The sequence below is a fragment of the Argopecten irradians genome, chromosome 4 (genome assembly GCF_041381155.1).
Source record: "Argopecten irradians isolate NY chromosome 4, Ai_NY, whole genome shotgun sequence".
In the NCBI taxonomy this organism is placed as follows: Eukaryota; Metazoa; Mollusca; class Bivalvia; order Pectinida; family Pectinidae; genus Argopecten; species Argopecten irradians.
The window spans coordinates 18,523,233-18,543,096 of record NC_091137.1 but is presented as its reverse complement, the minus strand read 5'-3'; the positions used below and the strand labels follow the sequence as shown (position 1 = coordinate 18,543,096).

Below are 19,864 nucleotides of genomic sequence, written 5' to 3'. Positions count from 1 at the left end.
TAAATATCAGTAAATACATAACCAATAGAATCCATGTATTGTCAAAAGAAAGCGATCACTTACGTGTAGGAAGCGACGCAGAAGAAGGATTACTACCTGGTAAATCTGAAATAAAACACGGACATATGTTTAGCAGGTTCAGATATATCAAAATGGATTTGAACAACACACAGTCGGTCTGCTGATCAATATTAATGAACATTTAAGTGAAATTCGGTGCATTAGCACCTGTTTCAGCACCTCCAGCTGCAAAAAGAAAAAGAAAACTTGTTTAAGGGCATTTCTTATATGGAACTCTAGTTTACTGATTCATACAGAATGTCTGAATTACAAATGGCATTAGTGACAGGGCACCTGTCTTAACATACCTCTTTGAGGTAATCCTGTTCCTGTCGATAATTGTGACCCAGGAGCTGCCCCAGTCATTCCGGGAAATCCGCCAGCCATTCCGGGCAGACCACCGGGCATACCACCTGGCATACCACCGGGCATACCACCGGCCATTCCACCGGTCATTCCACCTGGCATACCTCCGGCCATTCCACCTTGCATACCTCCGGCCATTCCACCTGGCATACCTCCGGCCATTCCACCTGGCATACCTCCGGCCATTCCACCTGGCATACCTCCGGCCATTCCACCTGACATACCACCCGGCATACCACCAGGCATACCTGTCATTCCATTGGGCATGTTTTGCATGCCTGGCATACCTGCTGACATTCCTTGCATTCCTCCTTGCATTCCTTGCATTCCTCCTTGCATTCCTTGCATTCCTCCTTGCATACCTCCTGGCATTCTTGGCATTCCTTGCATTCCTCCTTGCATGCCTCCTGGCATTCTTGGCATTCCTTGCATTCCTCCTTGCATTCCTCCTGGCATTCTTCCCGACATTCCTCCTCTGAATCCTGGAAACATACCAGGCATAGGGAATGGACTTGACATTTCAGTATTCATACCGTTTCTCATACCGTTCTGTGCCGGGTTTGTCATTTGGTTTGGTGCCCCACTGTTTTGTTGTGTCGACGGTGGAGCTCCACTGTTAGGTGCGTTATTTCCCCTTTGATTCGGTACACCAGGCATAGCAGGGGCTCCAAATTCTAGGACACAAACAAGCATCATATGTAAGTCCTTACTAGTTATGCTATATAGGCAATTCTAATTCATAAATATCAATTAACGTTTTGCTATTGTTAATTAAGTTAATTAGTTATTCACTTACGTTGTCCGTTAAAAAAGGGTTGTTGCATCCCAGGTCTCATTCGGGGAATGGTTGTTTGTCCTTATTTATAAACAGCAAAACAATTAGCAATGCGACACTGTTTTTCATTTATACCATCTTAATGATTACATGCCATCAATATATCCTCTGAGTTAATTGACCATTATCGATTTATAAAACCATTTACAATGTAATATTATATTAAAGGTTAACTAAAAACATTCTTTTCCTTAAACTTATAAAATACAAAAATGTTCACACTTTCTGACGTAATACATACCATTCTGTGACATGCCCATATCCATGTTTTGCATGCCCATATTTGGCGCACCTCCATTAGGCATTCCCATATTTGGCATTCCCATGTTTTGCATGCCCATATTCGGCATTCCGATGCCTGACATGCCCATGTTCGGCATTCCCATCGGAAACATACCGCCCATACCCATAGCTGGCATGCCGTTCGGTCGCATTCCTTTGTTAGAGAACGGGATAGAAAGGTATGTAAGAATCCCATGCAGTGATACCATCATTTGCTAGAACGCCAGATAGCGTTATGTTGTTAGTAAAAAAAACAATCCTATAGATGGGGTGCTAAAACATGTTAATTTAATAACCAGTTTTGGTATGTCTAAAAGAAATGGGAATAATGAACGTTGATTTAGTAAAGTTTATGAGACTTTTAGTTAAAGAGAGAACAAAAATGCAACCGATGTTCACCAAATAAATGAGCATGATTTAAAGAGGAAAGAAATACCACATCACAATACCAATTAACTATTTGACATACCACCCATCGGCTGTTGTTGGTTTGGCTGCTGTGACGGAGTTTGAGGCGAAGGTATGCTGGCTGTCTGGCCTGGTAATTATGATTTTTTTATAGTTGTAGTTTTCAAGCAGAAAGATTATTTTAAAACATATAGGCAAGTGCATTATAAAAAAGAATCCGATCTTTCTAAATGAGTTAAGAAGGTTGAGAATTAGAGTGATGTATTCATAACAAATGAAATACCTGTTGCTTTGATATATATTTATAAATGATAATACAGAGAAGCATTTTTTTATGAAATCTGCGTCCCTATCGAACACCTAATACGCCTGCATTAATCTATATGCTGATTTCATTTCCCTCTCATAACCTAACGATACTCGACACTCTGTTTGAGATTTTGGTTTACAAAACGTATAAAAAATCGTCGGAAATAATACTTCAAATGGATCAACTAATCCTCACTTACCTGGGGATGTTTGTTGGCCATTCGGTAGATCTTGTTGTTGTTGTCCTGTTAAATGGAAAAAAAATGCGCTCTTTTCTTTCTTTAATATTTTTACAATTTTTAAACAAAAAATATTTAAATATGAATAATATATTAATATAGATATTAACACGCATATTAATTTGATAGATCACATTTAGTAAAACGCTTGCTATATTTGTTATGTTAAGCCTCCTTTTCTCATTGTATGAGAGGTTTTTTATCAAACTAAATACAATACGTAGATATATATGTTCACCATAGTACTCACCTGTCGGATTTGGCATGGCCTGGGGAGCTCCCGGAAACATGGGACCTCCCATTGGACCTTATAAAAGTGTAAAAAGTCAATATAGGCTTCCGTTGTCTTAGTTATATAATACTTGGTCTCTTTTTTGTGTATTTATTTTATTTTTTCAATTTTTTATCAGACAGTTATATAACATAGAAACAAAATACAACTTTCATTCCTAACACATATTATGCATGTAATTTGTTTTATATTGAGACATATACATTTGAAATTAACTATATTGCCTAAAAAGTAGTAGGCCGTTATAAAGCTTAATTTGTATGAATTGTAATACATGAGTAATTCCCTCCATTAATTAATAGTTTAACTCTATTTACACGCACAGACTCATACCATGACTTACAAGATTACATACAGAAATGACGATTTTTTTTTAATAATGAAAAGCTAAGATTTGTAAGGAGACCAAGAGATATGCGGATATAAGCGTTCATTGATGACATATGAAAATTCATTCGATTCTTAATATTTCAAGATAAAGATTTAAATACCTTGCATTGTGCCTCTGAACATTGGTGGGATCATTTGTGGAGGAATTCTGCCTGTAATTCAACACCACGCCGTGATTTAGAGATTCTATCATCTATATGTTGTCATATTTCTACTTGAAAACTACATCTGGTGCAACTGATAAGCCAAGAAATATCTTATTCATTCAACATTTTAAATTACTGCGAATTCTCTTAATTAATGGGGAAGAAATATATGAAAATCTATTATCACTTAACCTAGCATATTTATAAAACAATTATATAAAAGATAAAAAATCTTATACTTATACTTTATATACAATGTATGGTGTAGTTATTGAGAATGAGGTCAATTCCACTGATTTCGTTACTTTTGAGATTTATTACTTTTCTATATTTCTACTTTTTGAAAGCTGTTATAACTTACAATTTGTAGACATCCAGTATATCATTTCATTACTTAAATGTTTCATTTAAGCGTTTCAAGCATTTTTAATTTCCGAAACATTACCTTGTCCAAAAAGATTTCGTAATTGTGATGGCATTTGCATGTTCTGGTTTCCTGTTTCGGAAGAAAAATTACAATTTGATCCCAATCAAATATTAAATATCAGTAACATATACTTTAATAAAGTGTTAGCAATAAATAGAGGTTAGTTACACAACGAGTGGTTGTTGGGTATGGAATTTATTCCACGTTTTTTTTTTAGTTCCAAAAGACATGAGCTTTATCGTGTTGTAGATTAGGCGGGATAAAAATAAAGTCTACACTCGTACTGGGATAGATAGAATCCACTGGGTTATTAGACAACGTAGCAATTTTCTTAAGTAACTTACGAGTGTGGAATAAATTCCATGTTTAACAACCACTTTAATTTCGACCGTTGTTTTCAGCGATGAAATATACATATAAAAAGAAAGTACCTGAAAGCGGTGGCTGCTGCGCCATCTGTGGTAGCTGGGCCTGTTGTGGGGGTGGGGGTGGCTGTGTCCTGTCTTGTGACTGTTGCTGTTGGGTAGGTCCAGCTAGTAATCGATTGTGAAATATTTAATGTTAATTCATCGTGAGCATGACCATGTCAGAAGCACTTTTATTATACATTTGGTACTGTGACATCTCAAAAACGTTTTAATATCTACATTACCTTGAGAAATTTGTAAGATAAAAAGAACATTGAGTCATATCACTCTACTGATAACATATTGTAAAATGACGCAATTCATTAAAAATGGAAAGTGAATCAATATTTGCTCCTAAAAATGAAATGACTCGAGGTAAGAAACATGTGGGTTACCTGTAGGGCGTGTAGTCGAGGATAGTGCCGGTGGTCCGTTTACTGCAGGCGCTGGTGACAAAGAACACAGATTAATGTTACGCATGGAAGGTTGTATTCTTAATATTTTGAAAGCAATAATCTCATCATCCTCAATTGAAAGTATTAGAGAACTGACATGATAATAAAACTTTTCTGAATACATGTGTGACCTGTCAATATTAGAACTGACATAGTGATAATCTGATGACTTACCCATCGCCTGACTTGGTTGTGATGGCATGGCTGAAACAAAAGCAAAGCATTATTATCACTGTGATCGATTATGATGGCTATACATATAGGTATTAATATCGTTTTAATGTTGGTAAAATATGTATTTGTGCAAATATTTATATAAAATATGCCAAACCAAAAGGTGAAGCACTGGTTCACCCCATACCATGCACCCCTGTCGAACGCGTGATTGGACCATTCACAATGAAATACGATTGAATTACGTTAAATAAACATAAATAACGCCTCCTGATAATGATTTCAAAATATCGATCTAAGAAAATAGACAAGTTTATTATACGGAAATCAAACGATATGTTTTAATTTAACTCAATTTGTGGTTGTCAATAAGGTAATTACCTTATTACCTAATAAGCAAGTTCCATCTTTTACGATTTCTAGGTTAAACCATCCCTATTCTTCGTAAAAAAATGTTAAGCTACAATATAACTAATTAGTACAAAGTAATTACATTTTACTCTAATAGTGCATTACTCTTTATTCTACTAACTACCAAGTGCCTGAGCTACCATATCATTATCCTCAAGCAAGAAATACATCCTACAATATTCCAAAGTACGTTTATTATTTCTTTAAAAAATATCAAATAAATGTATTCTGGAATCGAACGCAAATAAAAATTAACTAAATACCATATTTTGGTTAAAATTATCAAAATGCATTTTTGTAATTAATTATGTTTATTCACATAATTCAAATTAGAAATGAAAATATGAACAAAAATATTATGCTGGAATAAAATATAAAGGCATCAAACAGCTTCGATATTTTCGAACGTATGTTTCAAAAATGTCTGTGATATATATGATGGATTATGTAAAACAAATAATGTTTTCATAGTTCCAAAAAGTTAACAACCCTAGGGGTACCAGTGCTAAAGTTAATGATGGATGTTACACGTGTTATTTAAGGTCTTCTATTCCATGGTAGGTATCTAGGGACATCACTCCGTCTCGTTATAACGCAGGTTTCTCATTAGTAATATTTTATTAATAACTCAAAACAATAATAAAAACTTAATATGAACCCAGGCTAAAATCTACATTTAAAAAATCGGAATAGATATATGTATATCCTGTTTTGTATAAAGGTTACTACTTTAGTTTGGTGATAATATATGTCGGAATGATCAATGTTAAAAATGATTGAAGCAATGGAAGGTTATGATGAATGGTATACTAAAATGAATGTGCCGTACATTGAATTACTAATAGAAGGACCAACAGAGGAAACACATGAACATTTCACACATTGTCGAAGTAAAAAAAAACCCGTGTGTGTTCCTTCAGAAAGATTCTCCGTCCTACCTTAAGTTGATAAATTGAGATAAATTTAACACCGTTTTTGCCAATTCATTTCTTTTAAACCATAATCAGTTTATACTTTGACAGTTTTCATTATTTCATTTCATCACGTAAATTACTCTATGGGAAATGTCTCGTCATAGCGACTGGTTTTTTATTGCAACTTTTGAACGCATGTTTCTTTTTAATATATATTTTACGTAGGATTAAGTATATTAAATGTTTGAGCACGAAAGGAAACATTCATAATGACAAAGCCAATTATCAATGTAAAGCATAATACAATTACGATTTAGTCATGTATGTTAAATAGCACCAAGGCAATTAGACATGTTCCTATGTCTATTTAAAGCTATTCATTGTAAATATTCATTGCCTGATGTTTTTGATAAAGAAAAGTATCTTTTTCCAAAGTTTTTTTCTGGTGGAATTAATCAAATGATTGAATATTGTCATGTATACATTAATACAAGATTGCATCGTTTGGATGTATGCTAAAACGAGTCACGTGGTTTCCTACGATATAGTTAGTTTGGAGTACCATCCCTCACCACATTGTAAATCATTTCCGTGTCAGCGTGTCAGAGTGTAAAGAGTTAATGTAAATAAGTCGTGAAACGAGTTCCCAAAGCGGAAGCACCGCCATTCTCACCTGGCAAAACCTCAATAATCTCGTAGAGAGGCTCAAATGCTAGCAAACAGAAAGTTAAAATGGAAATTCTTCTTAAGATAAAGTATATAGAATTTAAATGGTAATATAGTTCTATTTAAGGCTAGCACTGTTATGTTTTTAATGAAATATACATTAAATAAAATTATCGTAACATATATCCAGAACCTCCCGTGATTCCTTAAAATGATAAAAAATTGCTTTATCACAAAACTAGCTTGGAAAAATGGTTTATATACATATATAAGTATATAGTATGTTTCTTTGTAGGTGTGATTTTTTTCTGTTTCATGATATCAAAAAAATGATAATTTACAATGTGACAATATTTGTATCACCCATGTAAGACAAAATAAAGAATATACTTTGCTGCCGTACAGATCATTCAAATGTTATCATAGTAACATGTTTATCAACATATACAGTATGTATACACTATTTTGTTAGACTTTAGCTCTCGTAAAGTGAATACTACAGAATTCATGTACTGATGGCGTTAACTTTATTTTTGCATTTAACGCGAAATGGACTTATCTAAAATATAAATGTGCAAACAAATATCCCGTTATTATCCTAACGCCCGATATTTTGGCTGTATTAAGCCGTTTACCTTTGAGCTAATATCAGGATGATGATGTAAATAACTCACCTCCGAACCTCGGAGACATTCCGGACATTCTACCGAAGCCCGCCATTTGCATCTCCCTCTGGACTTGAGGAGGGATAGTCTGTGGAAAGTTGATCCTAGGGTTCGGCTCCGGAGGTGTTACCTGTTGATTTCCTGGTTTGAAAATATGCGATATCCAAGAACGGTTATTATGAAGTTAGTTTTTGTGTGAAGCCAAACTTCGTTGGTTACAGCATTGAATAATGATAACAATGATAACTATATAAAAAAGAAATAGTGGTCAATATACAAAAACATCTTTAAATTCAGTGCGTTTCCCATATCAAAGTCAATCAAAGCATAGTGATACATTTGTACTACATTCTACACTTAACCATTCATCTATATGTTGCAATTAAGATATCTAACGAAAAAGATGCCATGTACTATTAGTAGATGATTTTCTCTCGTGTATTTCCAGTCATTTCAAGTCTTGCAATACCAAGGACTGTTTTAAATACATTTAAAGAACGCCTACACAATAACCACCAAAAAACAAACGTTTTACATTGTACAGTGTATTAACTGATGATTATACCAATCTACAGATCAAAATTAGAAAGGCTACATCTAAATGATAAATGTCATTTACAACTAGAACTAGTCATAATACTGCTACAAACATGCTGTGTGACGCTACTATATTATGGATCCTACCTGAGCTTGCTTTTATTCTACTTTCCTTTTGGTATATTCTAAATATAGTAGTAAGTGTGATGGTATTGATCAAAATATATTAAAAACTGCTGAAACGGACTAAAGGATAATGATGTTAGTCAAACTTTGTGATATTGAATATATGATGTAAAGAGGTAACATATATCTGTTATACAGTGTAACTTCCCGAAACCGATCCTTCTCAAAATCGATCACCTCTTGAAACCGAACACGGATGTGATGTACAGAATGAATTCCTCTTTATTAAATGTAATTAAAACTTCCCAAAACCGATCCCTCTGTATGTATTTAACAAAATGAAAAATTTTGTCTAGACTTTTAATGCTGCAATGAAAATGATTGAGAAGTCAACTATCAAAATAAAATCAACGTGATTTATAGATACTCTTAATGTTAATGCATGCAGATACATATATATATAAAAGCTTGGATTTTACTGCATAAACACACATGAGTTACACTGAGTTAAAAACACAACGGGATAGGTTAAATAATTTGTTTAATATAACGTTATCAAGCGTTGCGATGAGGATTTGTAAATATGCTTAAAACATAAATGGCGTTGTTTTTGTGTTAGTGAATTGAAATTAGTAAGTGCGTAGTATGAAGATTGCTTATTTATAAATACAAATATAATGATTATCTTACCAAATAGAATCAGCTGAAATAACGGCTCAACATTTGGTTCATGTTTATGTAATGATGGATAGACTTATCAAATCATACATTACCGGTATGTTTTCGCGATAGTATTAAGTGAAAGAATGAAACTTAAGGTGGAAGAAAACGAGGAATTACAAATTTTACATATCATTGATATCTTAAATACTAAGAATAGCTCGAGGATTCATTTCAAAATTGTCCTAAATAATTAGATAATAAAAACACACATTGTCCTATTCATAGCCACAATGCTTCAAGCTGTATTAATGAACCAGTACACTTTTAATAGACGTTGACGACATACATGCCCCCTGCCTTATGATAATTAATGTGTGTTGTCGCCGGTGTGTGACTCTCGGTGTAATGAGGTATAAAGTTTACGCTAATGATAGAGAACCTATCTGTCAGCATGGTGTTACCTATGTTGATATATAAAACATGTAAGACAATCAACGCAACAGAGCGAATTGTTGGGAAAAAAGTTAAACTGATCGCTATATTTCGCGGTGTCGCTACAGTGCAAACGTATAAAGTGTTTTTGATTAATGATAATCACAAGCTTAGTCTAGTGTCCTCTCCCATCTGCATTCTTAAGGCAGATGAGAGAATAAAAAGCGGACTCTGTTCCTTCTATTGTACACATTAAACATACTTGTATCTTGGTCAAAGTTAGGTTGAAGATTTCAATATGAGAGTTCGCACGATTACAAACGTAGAATCATAGTATATAGGTCATTAAGTCTGCTGAATTAAATATCAACTAGTAACGAATAGTAAAATGATGCTTCGAACTAAATGGGTAACTTCCTTTTCATTAAAAGCGGAAGATGACTATTTTCTTCTTTGACACGAAGTATATCTGGTGTTTGATGAGCTATCTAATGGTTTGTGTGTTGCCACTATGTCTCTGGTCCGGATCTTTGATCGACCTAGTTGGCTTTTATCATCGGTAAGAATATGATGCTTAACAACAGGAGCATCGCCTAATGTTATTCTCCCCATTCCTTTAAGAAGGCTACGTTTATATCTATTAAATCGTATTATTCTATTTTTTTTAATTTTCTTAAGCATTTGTTGTCTGCAATATTCACAAATTATTCACACTTATTAACAACTATCTACACTAGCTAGCCTTATTTTTAAGTAATAATATTCATCTTTCTGCATTAATTATTAACAAAGCAAAGCCACCATCACCAGACTTACTTCTTCGTATAACAGAAGTCCTCACACCCCGAGCGTTACTAGTCCTGGTCTGGCCATTATTATTAGTCCTGGTCTGGCCATTATTACTAGTCCTGGTCTGGCTATTACTGCCAGTCCTGGTCTGGCCATTACTGCCAGTCCTAGTCTGACCATTATCGCCAGACCTGGCCAAACCAGCACTACTGGTCCCGGTCCGACCAGTATTACCTGTCCTGGTCCGACCAGTATTACCTGTCCTGGCCCGACCAGTGTTACCCGTCCTGGCCCGACCAGTGTTACTAGTTTGTCTACGTAAATTAGCGAAAACCTCTGGTTGTGCTGCAAACGTGCTAAGGAGCGAGCGTGGAATACCAAGAAAAGCAAGTCTGCGCAATTCCCGTCGGTTTCCGTTCCGCATAGACATCAGTGCTTGTGCCATGCTATTTGGTAGAATGAGCATCTGCTCTCCATCCCTCAATAACGAATTGTCTATACCTCTCTGAGGGGTCGAGCCGAACTGAGATGAAAAAGGAGGCATGGCATTTTGTTGCTGACCAAACGGAAACATCGGTCTCTGTGGTCTTTGCATCTGTTGCTGTCTAGGCGTGAGCATCGGGTTAAATCCAGCACGCCCTCCGAAAGGTGTCATGCCCTGGGGAGGCATCATTGACTGTCCCATACGATTGAAAGGGCCTTGGCCCATACCGAACATTCCTGATGGTATCTGGGCCCCAGCATCTGATGGGAAGGGGCCTATGACGGGAACTGTTACGGTCCCTAATTGTCTGGGGACTGTGTTAGAGGTACCGGCAGATGCACCGGTCGCTGTCGCTTGTGCATTATTTGTTTCTTGTGGTTGTTGAGTCTGTTGTTGTGGGGTTGTTCGCTGGCCATTTTGTGGAATATTTGACCCTGCACCAAACCTTTGTCGAAAAAATCTATTCATGGGTCTGACATTTCTGAAGAAGTCTCCTTGACCTGCCAGAGAAATAAGTGTCATTGGTTTCATTAAAGTACAAACAAATGTAGTATATTCAACAAGTTATAATTCAAAATTACAGTTACAGGAAAATACGCAGTTGTCAAAACCTAACACTATAAGCTTATATTGATAAATGTACCGGAAATAAATGTGCAAAAATAATACTCAACTTTTAAGAATTATTTTATACAGAAGTTAAAGTGATTTTATTTCTTGAAAATATAACTTCATTCTGTATTTATATCTACATGTATTGTATTTTCTTAGCAATAAAAACGATTCGGTTTTAAAATTGAAAATTTACAAATCGTTGATTGAATGCAGAATAAATGAGCTTCAGAAAGCGCGAACATATTACAGTATATTTAATTTTTATTTGTTTTCATACTAATTTCAACTCTCTGATTGGCAGATTCTTTTTCTTCATATTCAAAAAAATCCGATAATGGCGCGAAAACCCGAGGTTATCATGACGTCACAATAGAGACGTCAACGTTACATACTGATTTAGAAAAAAAAATTATCCATTGGAAAATCAATGTAATCGTAAGTTTTAACGTAGTTTATATTATCAAGTGGTCTGAAAAAATGATTACAAGCATTGATGTCACTATATCTTAACTTCATTGGTGTATGAAATAAATTTTGTTTGCAAACGTTTGCGAGAATCCGCTACTATTCAATGAATGAACGTATACATAACGAAAATAATTTTGCATCTGAAAAAGTACAAAAAGCTAACCACTTATCAGTAGTTTTTTAACATGTATGTAGGTGGATATGTCAAAATGTCAGTATAAGACTATACTTACCGTGTGCTTTTTGTAGAAATAGTAATATCGTAATTGGTAGCACTGCACATAGGGATTTCTTCATCATTAATTATATTCTGCAATATACAAATATAAAAATAATGTGTAAAACTTACATCAAATCTTAATTATGAATTAGTCTACATTTGTTTTAAATGCAGCAGTGTATATTTGAATTTCTTCATTTAAAAATAATCTAAATGTAATGAAAAATAGTGAATGTTGAAACATGGCATTTAGTATCCAGAGTTCCAATATTATTGAATATATAAAGGAATAGATATGTGGAGAATTGTAAAATAAGATTTGCAATAGCTCTGCCATGGTAGAACACATCTACCATCTCTTGAAATGTTTCCTCCTGAATAAACAATTAACTTCTTTAATATACGCATAAGATATAAAAGAAATAAAAAAGAAACACACATTATTAACAAACGAGAAGAACTCCGGTCAAATCATGCAACTTAAAATTAGTTTATGAGAGATTAAGAATATTCGTAGTGTTTGTAATTGCTGTTCATGTTCGATTTAAGGTTAAAATCGAATGGTGTTATATGGATCAACCAACTAAATAAAAAAAGACCTTCGAAATGGCCCCTGTGTATACAAGATTGAGCCCAGGATAGAATTTTAACCCGGCCGCTGATTGGCTGGCTTATTATGAATTTCAAAAGTAAAAATGTTTTCTGACAGGTAATTATTCCTAGATAACCATGATATCAATTTGGAAATTCATATTGAGATTTAGGTTCAAAATATCAATTCTGATAATGAATAGGTAAAAACATTAGAATTTCAGGATTTTTTAGTGCAAAATGCGCCTGATTTCAATAAAGCTACACTGGTTGGAGTTTGAGCGGAAGGACCCAAACTTTTTTTTCTATCTAGTGTTATATGAGAACCTAGACTTTAATTATAGAACACAATAGCTAACTAATATTCCTTTGTTTTAATAATACAGTACAAAACTTTAACAAAGTTTAACACTGTGGTATATGTAAAATTATTTAGTTGGTTGTTCTCTCTCTTATACACTTAAACGTTGTACTGGACACTGGTTGTTAAAATATTACAGCAGTAAATGGAGGGGATTGGAACTTTGGAAGTTTAATGATTAACGAATTAGATTCTGACTCTAGGATAATGAAATAATCTTAGACTTAAGTTTTGACTTAGCCAATCATATATGACATAGCTTTTAGTAAAGTCATCTTTGATTGGCTAAGTCTAACATTAAGACAGTTTTGGAGTTAAGTCTGTTTCATGATCCTGAGGCTATACTCATATATATGGTATGTATTTATTTTTAAAAAAATGCAGAAGTAAACTTTTCCACCGGTTGGTGGGCTGCCCCCATCTTCAGGTGATGGTTTAATGTCTTTTATGTAGCCATATATAGCTACATATTCTTCTACGTCATAATCTACAATGCTGTTGTCACTTTTCTTTTTTACATTCCATACTGTACCCACATACACAACAATTGCGGATATCATGATTGACAAGGACTGGTAACATTTAGGAAGCAGGAAAAGTGCAGGTAGAGGTTAAATATTATCCAGGTGTTTCATATACCGTATCCCACACATTTACACAAACCAATCAACGGTAGGAAAACCATGTGAGCAGCGGTAATTATGTGACTATTCCCAGCTAAACAAGGAAGTTCTATACGTAGTGTGTAAGCATATATGACGGAATCAATATTTGGTAGTTATTGTCGCTATTATAAGGTCTAGCTTTTCCTGGAACATATTCATACGAAAATATTCAACTTTATTATGTCCAACATTGACAAATCTGTATATGCATCGGATCCCTTATCATCTGAAAGAACATCATTCATTAATGATACTAAAGTGTTTAAGATCATATAAAATAATTAAAACAGTGTAGGACTCTCTGATCAAAATATTTTGCATTTATGTTAACAAGAGCGATGACATAGTATTTCATGACATTTCTAATTTGTGAAAATGCAAATTGTTCAAAAAATGTTTAAAGAGAATTAGTTGTCTTTTAACCAGTCTGTCATTGAGTTTCATTCAATCATAAATTCATTGTTCGTCTTTGCTGTGTTTTATTTGTGTTTGCCCTATTTGATTTAGAGCTAGAATTATTTTCATTTGAAGATATGTTTTAGGTCTGTTTCTGATACACTAAAAATATTACACCATTTTCTTCTACAAATAAACTTGAATAACATTTTTACACTGTGCTTGTATTTTTCCCAATTTCAAACAATTGTATCAGGTATTGCTTATATAAGATTTCTTACAATAAAACAACACAGTGATACAAGTTTCAAACATTCACTGACACACCAGCACGCTATTCAGAATATGCTCATCTGTTCTCCGTACTCAGAAATAGGTTAAGTAGGTATTTTCTTTATGTTTCGGCTTGAATATATCTTAACCTTTATCAACAATGATGAGTCCTAGAAGGACAGTTATAACGATAAAAACTATATAACGACGGAAGTAATTAATAATTTACATATGAATGTGCCACTTTAATTAGCTGCGTGTGATTTTATACATTGATGTAGATCTCATAGAGTACACGCTACGTTTACCTGATTTAAACAGTACTATCTGTTGACCCTATATTGCCTATATTGTACAAAGCAATTTCATTCTATTATCTTTGGCATTCATATATTTCTTATATGAGAAGGAGATACGGCAGTACAGAGCTTGATGTTCACTCTATTCACCTTTGTGTAAATTGTTTACACGATGTTAAACTCATCAAACAATTAGAAGCCATTTATGCTACACATGGTACTACCAGTGAAAAAAAACTTGCGATCCTTTATATTTGATGTTAGTGAGTCGTTGTCTAATACTATATATATCAACAGACAAAAGGATGAAATAAAAAAAAATAACGGATTTGTTTATCATATTACCTATTGTTATACTTTTTATATTCTTTGTTTATTCTCAATGAAAAATAAATTGAACGTGTAAATATTTCCCCATGTTAATCACCTTGACAGAATGATTATGAGTGATAAGTGAATTTGTTTTATTGACTCTTGTGGACCTTGTTAATAACGTAGTACAAGGAAATTTCACGTAATGATTTTACGCTTGAGTGATTATGGACCTTCTGGCCACACTAGAGTAAATACAGTGTTTGACAGCACTCGTTAAGTTTGTCAGTATAACAAACGTAATGATGAATAATTCTTGCCTAACATAAGAGACAACTGTCCGAACAATAGATCCCGATTAGTATGTACGTCACACATCAATGACCTGACATTGAAATTTGCTCAGAATTAGGATCCGTTTGACACATATCTTTTCAAACGGTTTTCAGTCGTATATCCTTATACATTATCAAAGAAAATGTGCCTTTTCTTCTACTTAATTTGTTTTTGTTTTTGGTGAAATATCTTAAACGACGCTATTGTATCTGGTTCCCTATAAACATAAAGGTATTGGCTGTAACGCAGAACTTTCACTTTCTAGTTTCACATATTGTGTTAAGTATAGGATTGATAAAAACGAATTTATGTATGTATTTGTAACTTAATGATAAACACAATTTGATTTAGTTAGCTTACATCATATTAGAAACATTTTATAGCACCAGCAAATGGGATAAGACAATGAAAGAATGGAATAAACAAGTCGGTCCAAACACTGGGAAAATTCAGTAAAATATAATTAGGTTTATGAATGATATTGTTAAACACCCAGCGACAATTTTCACTGTCTATGTAAAAGTATCAATACCTGGAGAAAGTGTTTAGAAATACGTAATCTGGTCATACATATGTGGTGTCTATAAATAGATCAAAGTTATCGGACGACTTTGTCTATGTTATTAAATTAAATGAGTAGATGGGCACAATACATGTATATTAAAGTTCAAACATTTTAACAACTGATAGTTTGAATCTTTATGATGTATGTTCTTGATTGAAATCAATTGCTTCGTTGGGATTTAGATCCCTTGACAATCAAGTCAATTCTAAATGTCGATTACAATATATAAATTGATTTAAAGTCATACCGAATAATAATTTGAGAAATAAGAACACGATGTAGTCTATGGCACACATCAAACTTGATACATTTTATAATCTATATCGAAATTGCGTTGTAATGTCTGCGATATGACGTCAAATTGCATGTCGCCACATACGTAGTAACACTGGCAATTCTTTGGAAACATATTCGTAGGGCCTTACTTGTCATCTAAGAGTTATAGGAATGTGGGCGAAACATAAATACCAATAAGTCATAAAGGTTGATTTATTAGAAGTTGCTAAAATCATTTAATATTCAGTAGACTTAAAGGGATATTCCATTGTCTGAATGGTTTTATGGCGCCGAAGTCAAGTTAAGGAGAGTTCTACCCGAACTGTAAAGTATCAGTAACTATTATTACATTGATATATTCAATTTACAATGTTGCCAAAAGTTAGTCAAGCTAAAACATTCTTAAAAATGTACAAATTTATCATTTGATAATGATTATTGTATTGCATAGTTATTACAAACCGTTATTACATGTGTTTAGAATGGGTCTTTTTTTCTGTTGTCAAAACGAGAGAAATGTTTCTTTAATGATTTTGATATAAAAAAGTTTCGGTACTATTAATGCTTGATATAATCTTTCCTGTTAAAGATCACTGACTATCGTCGGTTTTTTCCATTTCCTTGTGCATTATATATAGATTTTATCGGTTTCATTCAGTATATCGTGCTGAAGATGTCTAATTAGATTTTGTTTACGACACTGACATTTAAAGGCCATTACGTGTTGATGTCAATCCTAACACAAACCGATTAACATGTACATTTCCTGTAATGATTTTCCTTTTGTTTTAAAGTGTTGTTTTGATGTTATCAGGGACATAGTCCTTGATTGTGTGTAATCGGTCTTATAACCAACAAATAAATAAACAAAAACAAAAAATGTACTAAAGATAAGAACAATATTGAAGGTGATAAAATAACAAATGAAATGGCACAACGGTCAAAATGAGGCTCATCTAATACGAAATCACACTGAAATACAGCAGTTTGAATGCGGCCCGGCTAATTTCCACAAGGTAACATAAACTACAAAGTCACACATCAACCACCTACGTCTCTAGTAGATAACACATTGACTGGGGATAGGAATAATGAATCATTTAAGAAGGACACAAAGATATCATGTTTATTTATACGACTATGTATACTGGTTTATGTATTATGTGATAAATAAAGATAATAATATTACTTAATTTCCTTGGTAAATGTGAACATTATCACAAGTATGAGATCAACTTAATTATCAATGAAAAAAAATCTAAACTTTTGTGGCATTTTCACTTAAAGATGCTCCACCGCTGACAAAGGTTATTTTTTCACTATCAAAAACATGAGCAGGCGATTTAGTGTTTTTTCTTCAGTTAAAGAAGTTACTTACTTTACACCATTACCACCATTGAAAAGTTTGAGCTTCTAATTTTACTTAAGTTAAAAATATGAAAAATAATTAATTGCATCCCGAAAAAATTCCATGGCACTATATCCTATATGAAATGAAATACTGATTGCTTATGAACCAAAGGCAAAATAAATTATTTTATTGCATTTTTGTGCTAATTATACATATATATACACGATTAAATACCAATTACAGTTCAAGTGATGAATATCATTTATGCTCAGCATCTTTAAATAATAACGACCAGCAGTCAAACGACATTCCAAACGGTACAGTTGTACGTTTAAAATATCTTGAAGTATGGTTAAAATTTTCCTTGCATCTCTATTGGCAAAAATAGTATTCATAATTTGATATCAAACTTACATAATTATCATTTACAACATGGCTTGAGATAAACATGAGACAAACGTTGGTAATAAGTACTAATATCAGGAATAAAATAATGCATATATACAAAATATTTACATTTTAAAGATATATATTACATTTTGATTGTAAGTTGTTATAGAGATGTCAGAAGCCCTACTTTTGTGGCATTTTCACTATAAATCATATAGACATGAATGTTGTAGTATGCGATAAGAAAAAAGAGGAATTTAAGTTGTATATACCGAGAGTAATTCTGTAGCACCTAGACCTAAACAATACATCCGTGACTGTAGTGACTGCAGTCTTTCATGGATTTGAATTAGAAGCATACAAATACTAAAAATATCACACTACATTACTTCCATTCACGTTATCAATCAATAATATTCATATGTTATCACATTGTTTCAGGTGAGACAATATTGTTTAAGTCAGACGATTGTTACACAACAAATGAATGTTGGTTGTATAACAAAGACTGATCACACATAGGATTACTTATATCACACCTATACCAGAAATATATTACAAAGGGCATAAACATAATGAAGCATGATTCATTGTTCCTTTCTACTTGTGATGCTAGGGGCCATTTTAAAGGGATTCCAAAAATGATATTCCACAAATGGTGAAACCCGATTGTTTTTAAGAAGCCGTTACATACAATTAAGAACTATAGCTTATGTTTGAGATGAAAAAGAATGTTGTGATGAACTACTTAAATTTCTGTCCCCGCTATTTCCGGGAGAAAAAAACTTAACAAGCCAAAAAACAGACATTAGTCGTGTCATGTCCCTGCCAATGTTCTCGTATAGAGAGTGTTTACTGCGCATACATGTGGAGGAACATAACGGCTTAATCTAATTAGTATGTTAGCTTCATACGACAGATGATTATTGGGCGCATGCAAATGAGTAAAAGGTCTATCGTTGATGTGTGTAAGGAATACCAGTCCATCTTTTATAATCACGTTATTTATACATTAACACAAACGGACTCTCCACTGCGTATAAAAATAAAATAAAATGATATGTATTCCATCTTGATCTGAACAGATTGTTCAATCTGAAAAAATAATGATATTTGTTTGTTGATTTTATTTATTTTCAAATATGCCAGAAAAAATATATATATATATGTTTCTAAATATATTATGCAACTGACATTTGGACCGATTTTTTTAAACAGTTTTAAAACTTTCCATTTTGCCAAACATTTCTAATAACATATATAAAATTTGGTAAAAAAGGAGAAAGAATAAATTGACTTACCTCAATTAACTGTATATTTGTATCCAAAGAGCCAGTTTGTTCGTTTTCTTTTTTTAAATTCTATACTGGTATATTCCGAAAGTTAGTTCCCGTTTAATGAGGTAATTGCCGTATGGGTGACTTTATATTTCGGTCTGTTGAAACAAAATCACAATCCATCAAACGTTTGACATCAACCAACTAGTGACTGAGGAGTTCCCCAGTGCTTTGTTTTCGGCACTGTGACACAGGAAAGAAAAAAAGGTGATACTCATCCAAGTCGATCATACGTTTGTACTTCGGTAGGTGTAGCGTCAATGAGGCAAGACGACAATTACACTACAGTAAAAAGTAAGGTGTAAGGAAGGGGACGTAATCGATGACTTTATAACGAAGTGTGGGACGGGCGAATGTCGTCAGGTTACGGACAATCAGACGGATTATCGGGTTTAAGTAGTCGGAAAAACGTTATGTCGAAAATGATTATCTACAGAGTATATTGCGTAATAGTATACAATATCGTCATCAGCTGTTAGACACCAGGTAAACATCGAAATAAAAAGCAAAGAATCTAAATAAATCTCATACATTAGGGAAATAAAAGGTACAGCATAATACCGTTTTTATTACCTTTTAAAGAAAAAATAGCATTTTGTAAAACTAATCTTAATATATTGATAATTCATAAATAATTCAATTTCACTTGGAACAAGTTTAATCTCATTTTAGATTCCTTCGTTTATTTAGAATACGCTATGATTTTCTTGTAATCGTTCCATAATATACAAACTACACATAAAAACTACATAAATCGTTAAGTAAAGGTCATTACAATTACCAGTTATGGTATACTAAGTGTCCTAGCTTTACATACGTATGTAAGGTAAAATTCGGCTCAAGTCACAACTTTTAAAATCGTGGGCTACAACAGAACGACCAGTGTATATTAAACGATAATAGCATGTTCTACCTAATGGACAAAATATTTC

The 19,864-nt window shown here is 33.4% G+C and overlaps 1 protein-coding gene across 1 annotated transcript in view; it reads right to left on the bottom strand.

Annotated features, from left to right (window-relative positions):
- The window catches only part of LOC138320831 (collagen alpha-1(I) chain-like), a 32,017-nt gene extending 12,880 nt beyond the window's left edge, over positions 1-19,137 (bottom strand). The window contains exons 1-17 of the mRNA XM_069264084.1: positions 18,897-19,137; positions 11,794-11,870; positions 10,021-10,977; positions 7,456-7,587; positions 6,789-6,827; positions 4,791-4,820; positions 4,557-4,607; positions 4,186-4,287; positions 3,773-3,823; positions 3,283-3,333; positions 2,750-2,806; positions 2,461-2,505; positions 2,013-2,081; positions 1,503-1,697; positions 1,223-1,282; positions 369-1,100; positions 64-105 (exon numbers count right to left, since the gene is read on the bottom strand). Of these exons, the coding sequence (XP_069120185.1) occupies positions 64-105; positions 369-1,100; positions 1,223-1,282; positions 1,503-1,697; positions 2,013-2,081; positions 2,461-2,505; positions 2,750-2,806; positions 3,283-3,333; positions 3,773-3,823; positions 4,186-4,287; positions 4,557-4,607; positions 4,791-4,820; positions 6,789-6,827; positions 7,456-7,587; positions 10,021-10,977; positions 11,794-11,860 (2,680 nt within the window). The 5' untranslated portion in view covers positions 11,861-11,870; positions 18,897-19,137. The remainder of the gene's footprint in view (positions 1-63; positions 106-368; positions 1,101-1,222; positions 1,283-1,502; positions 1,698-2,012; positions 2,082-2,460; positions 2,506-2,749; positions 2,807-3,282; positions 3,334-3,772; positions 3,824-4,185; positions 4,288-4,556; positions 4,608-4,790; positions 4,821-6,788; positions 6,828-7,455; positions 7,588-10,020; positions 10,978-11,793; positions 11,871-18,896) is intronic.
- Between the last annotated feature and the right edge of the window lie 727 nt (positions 19,138-19,864).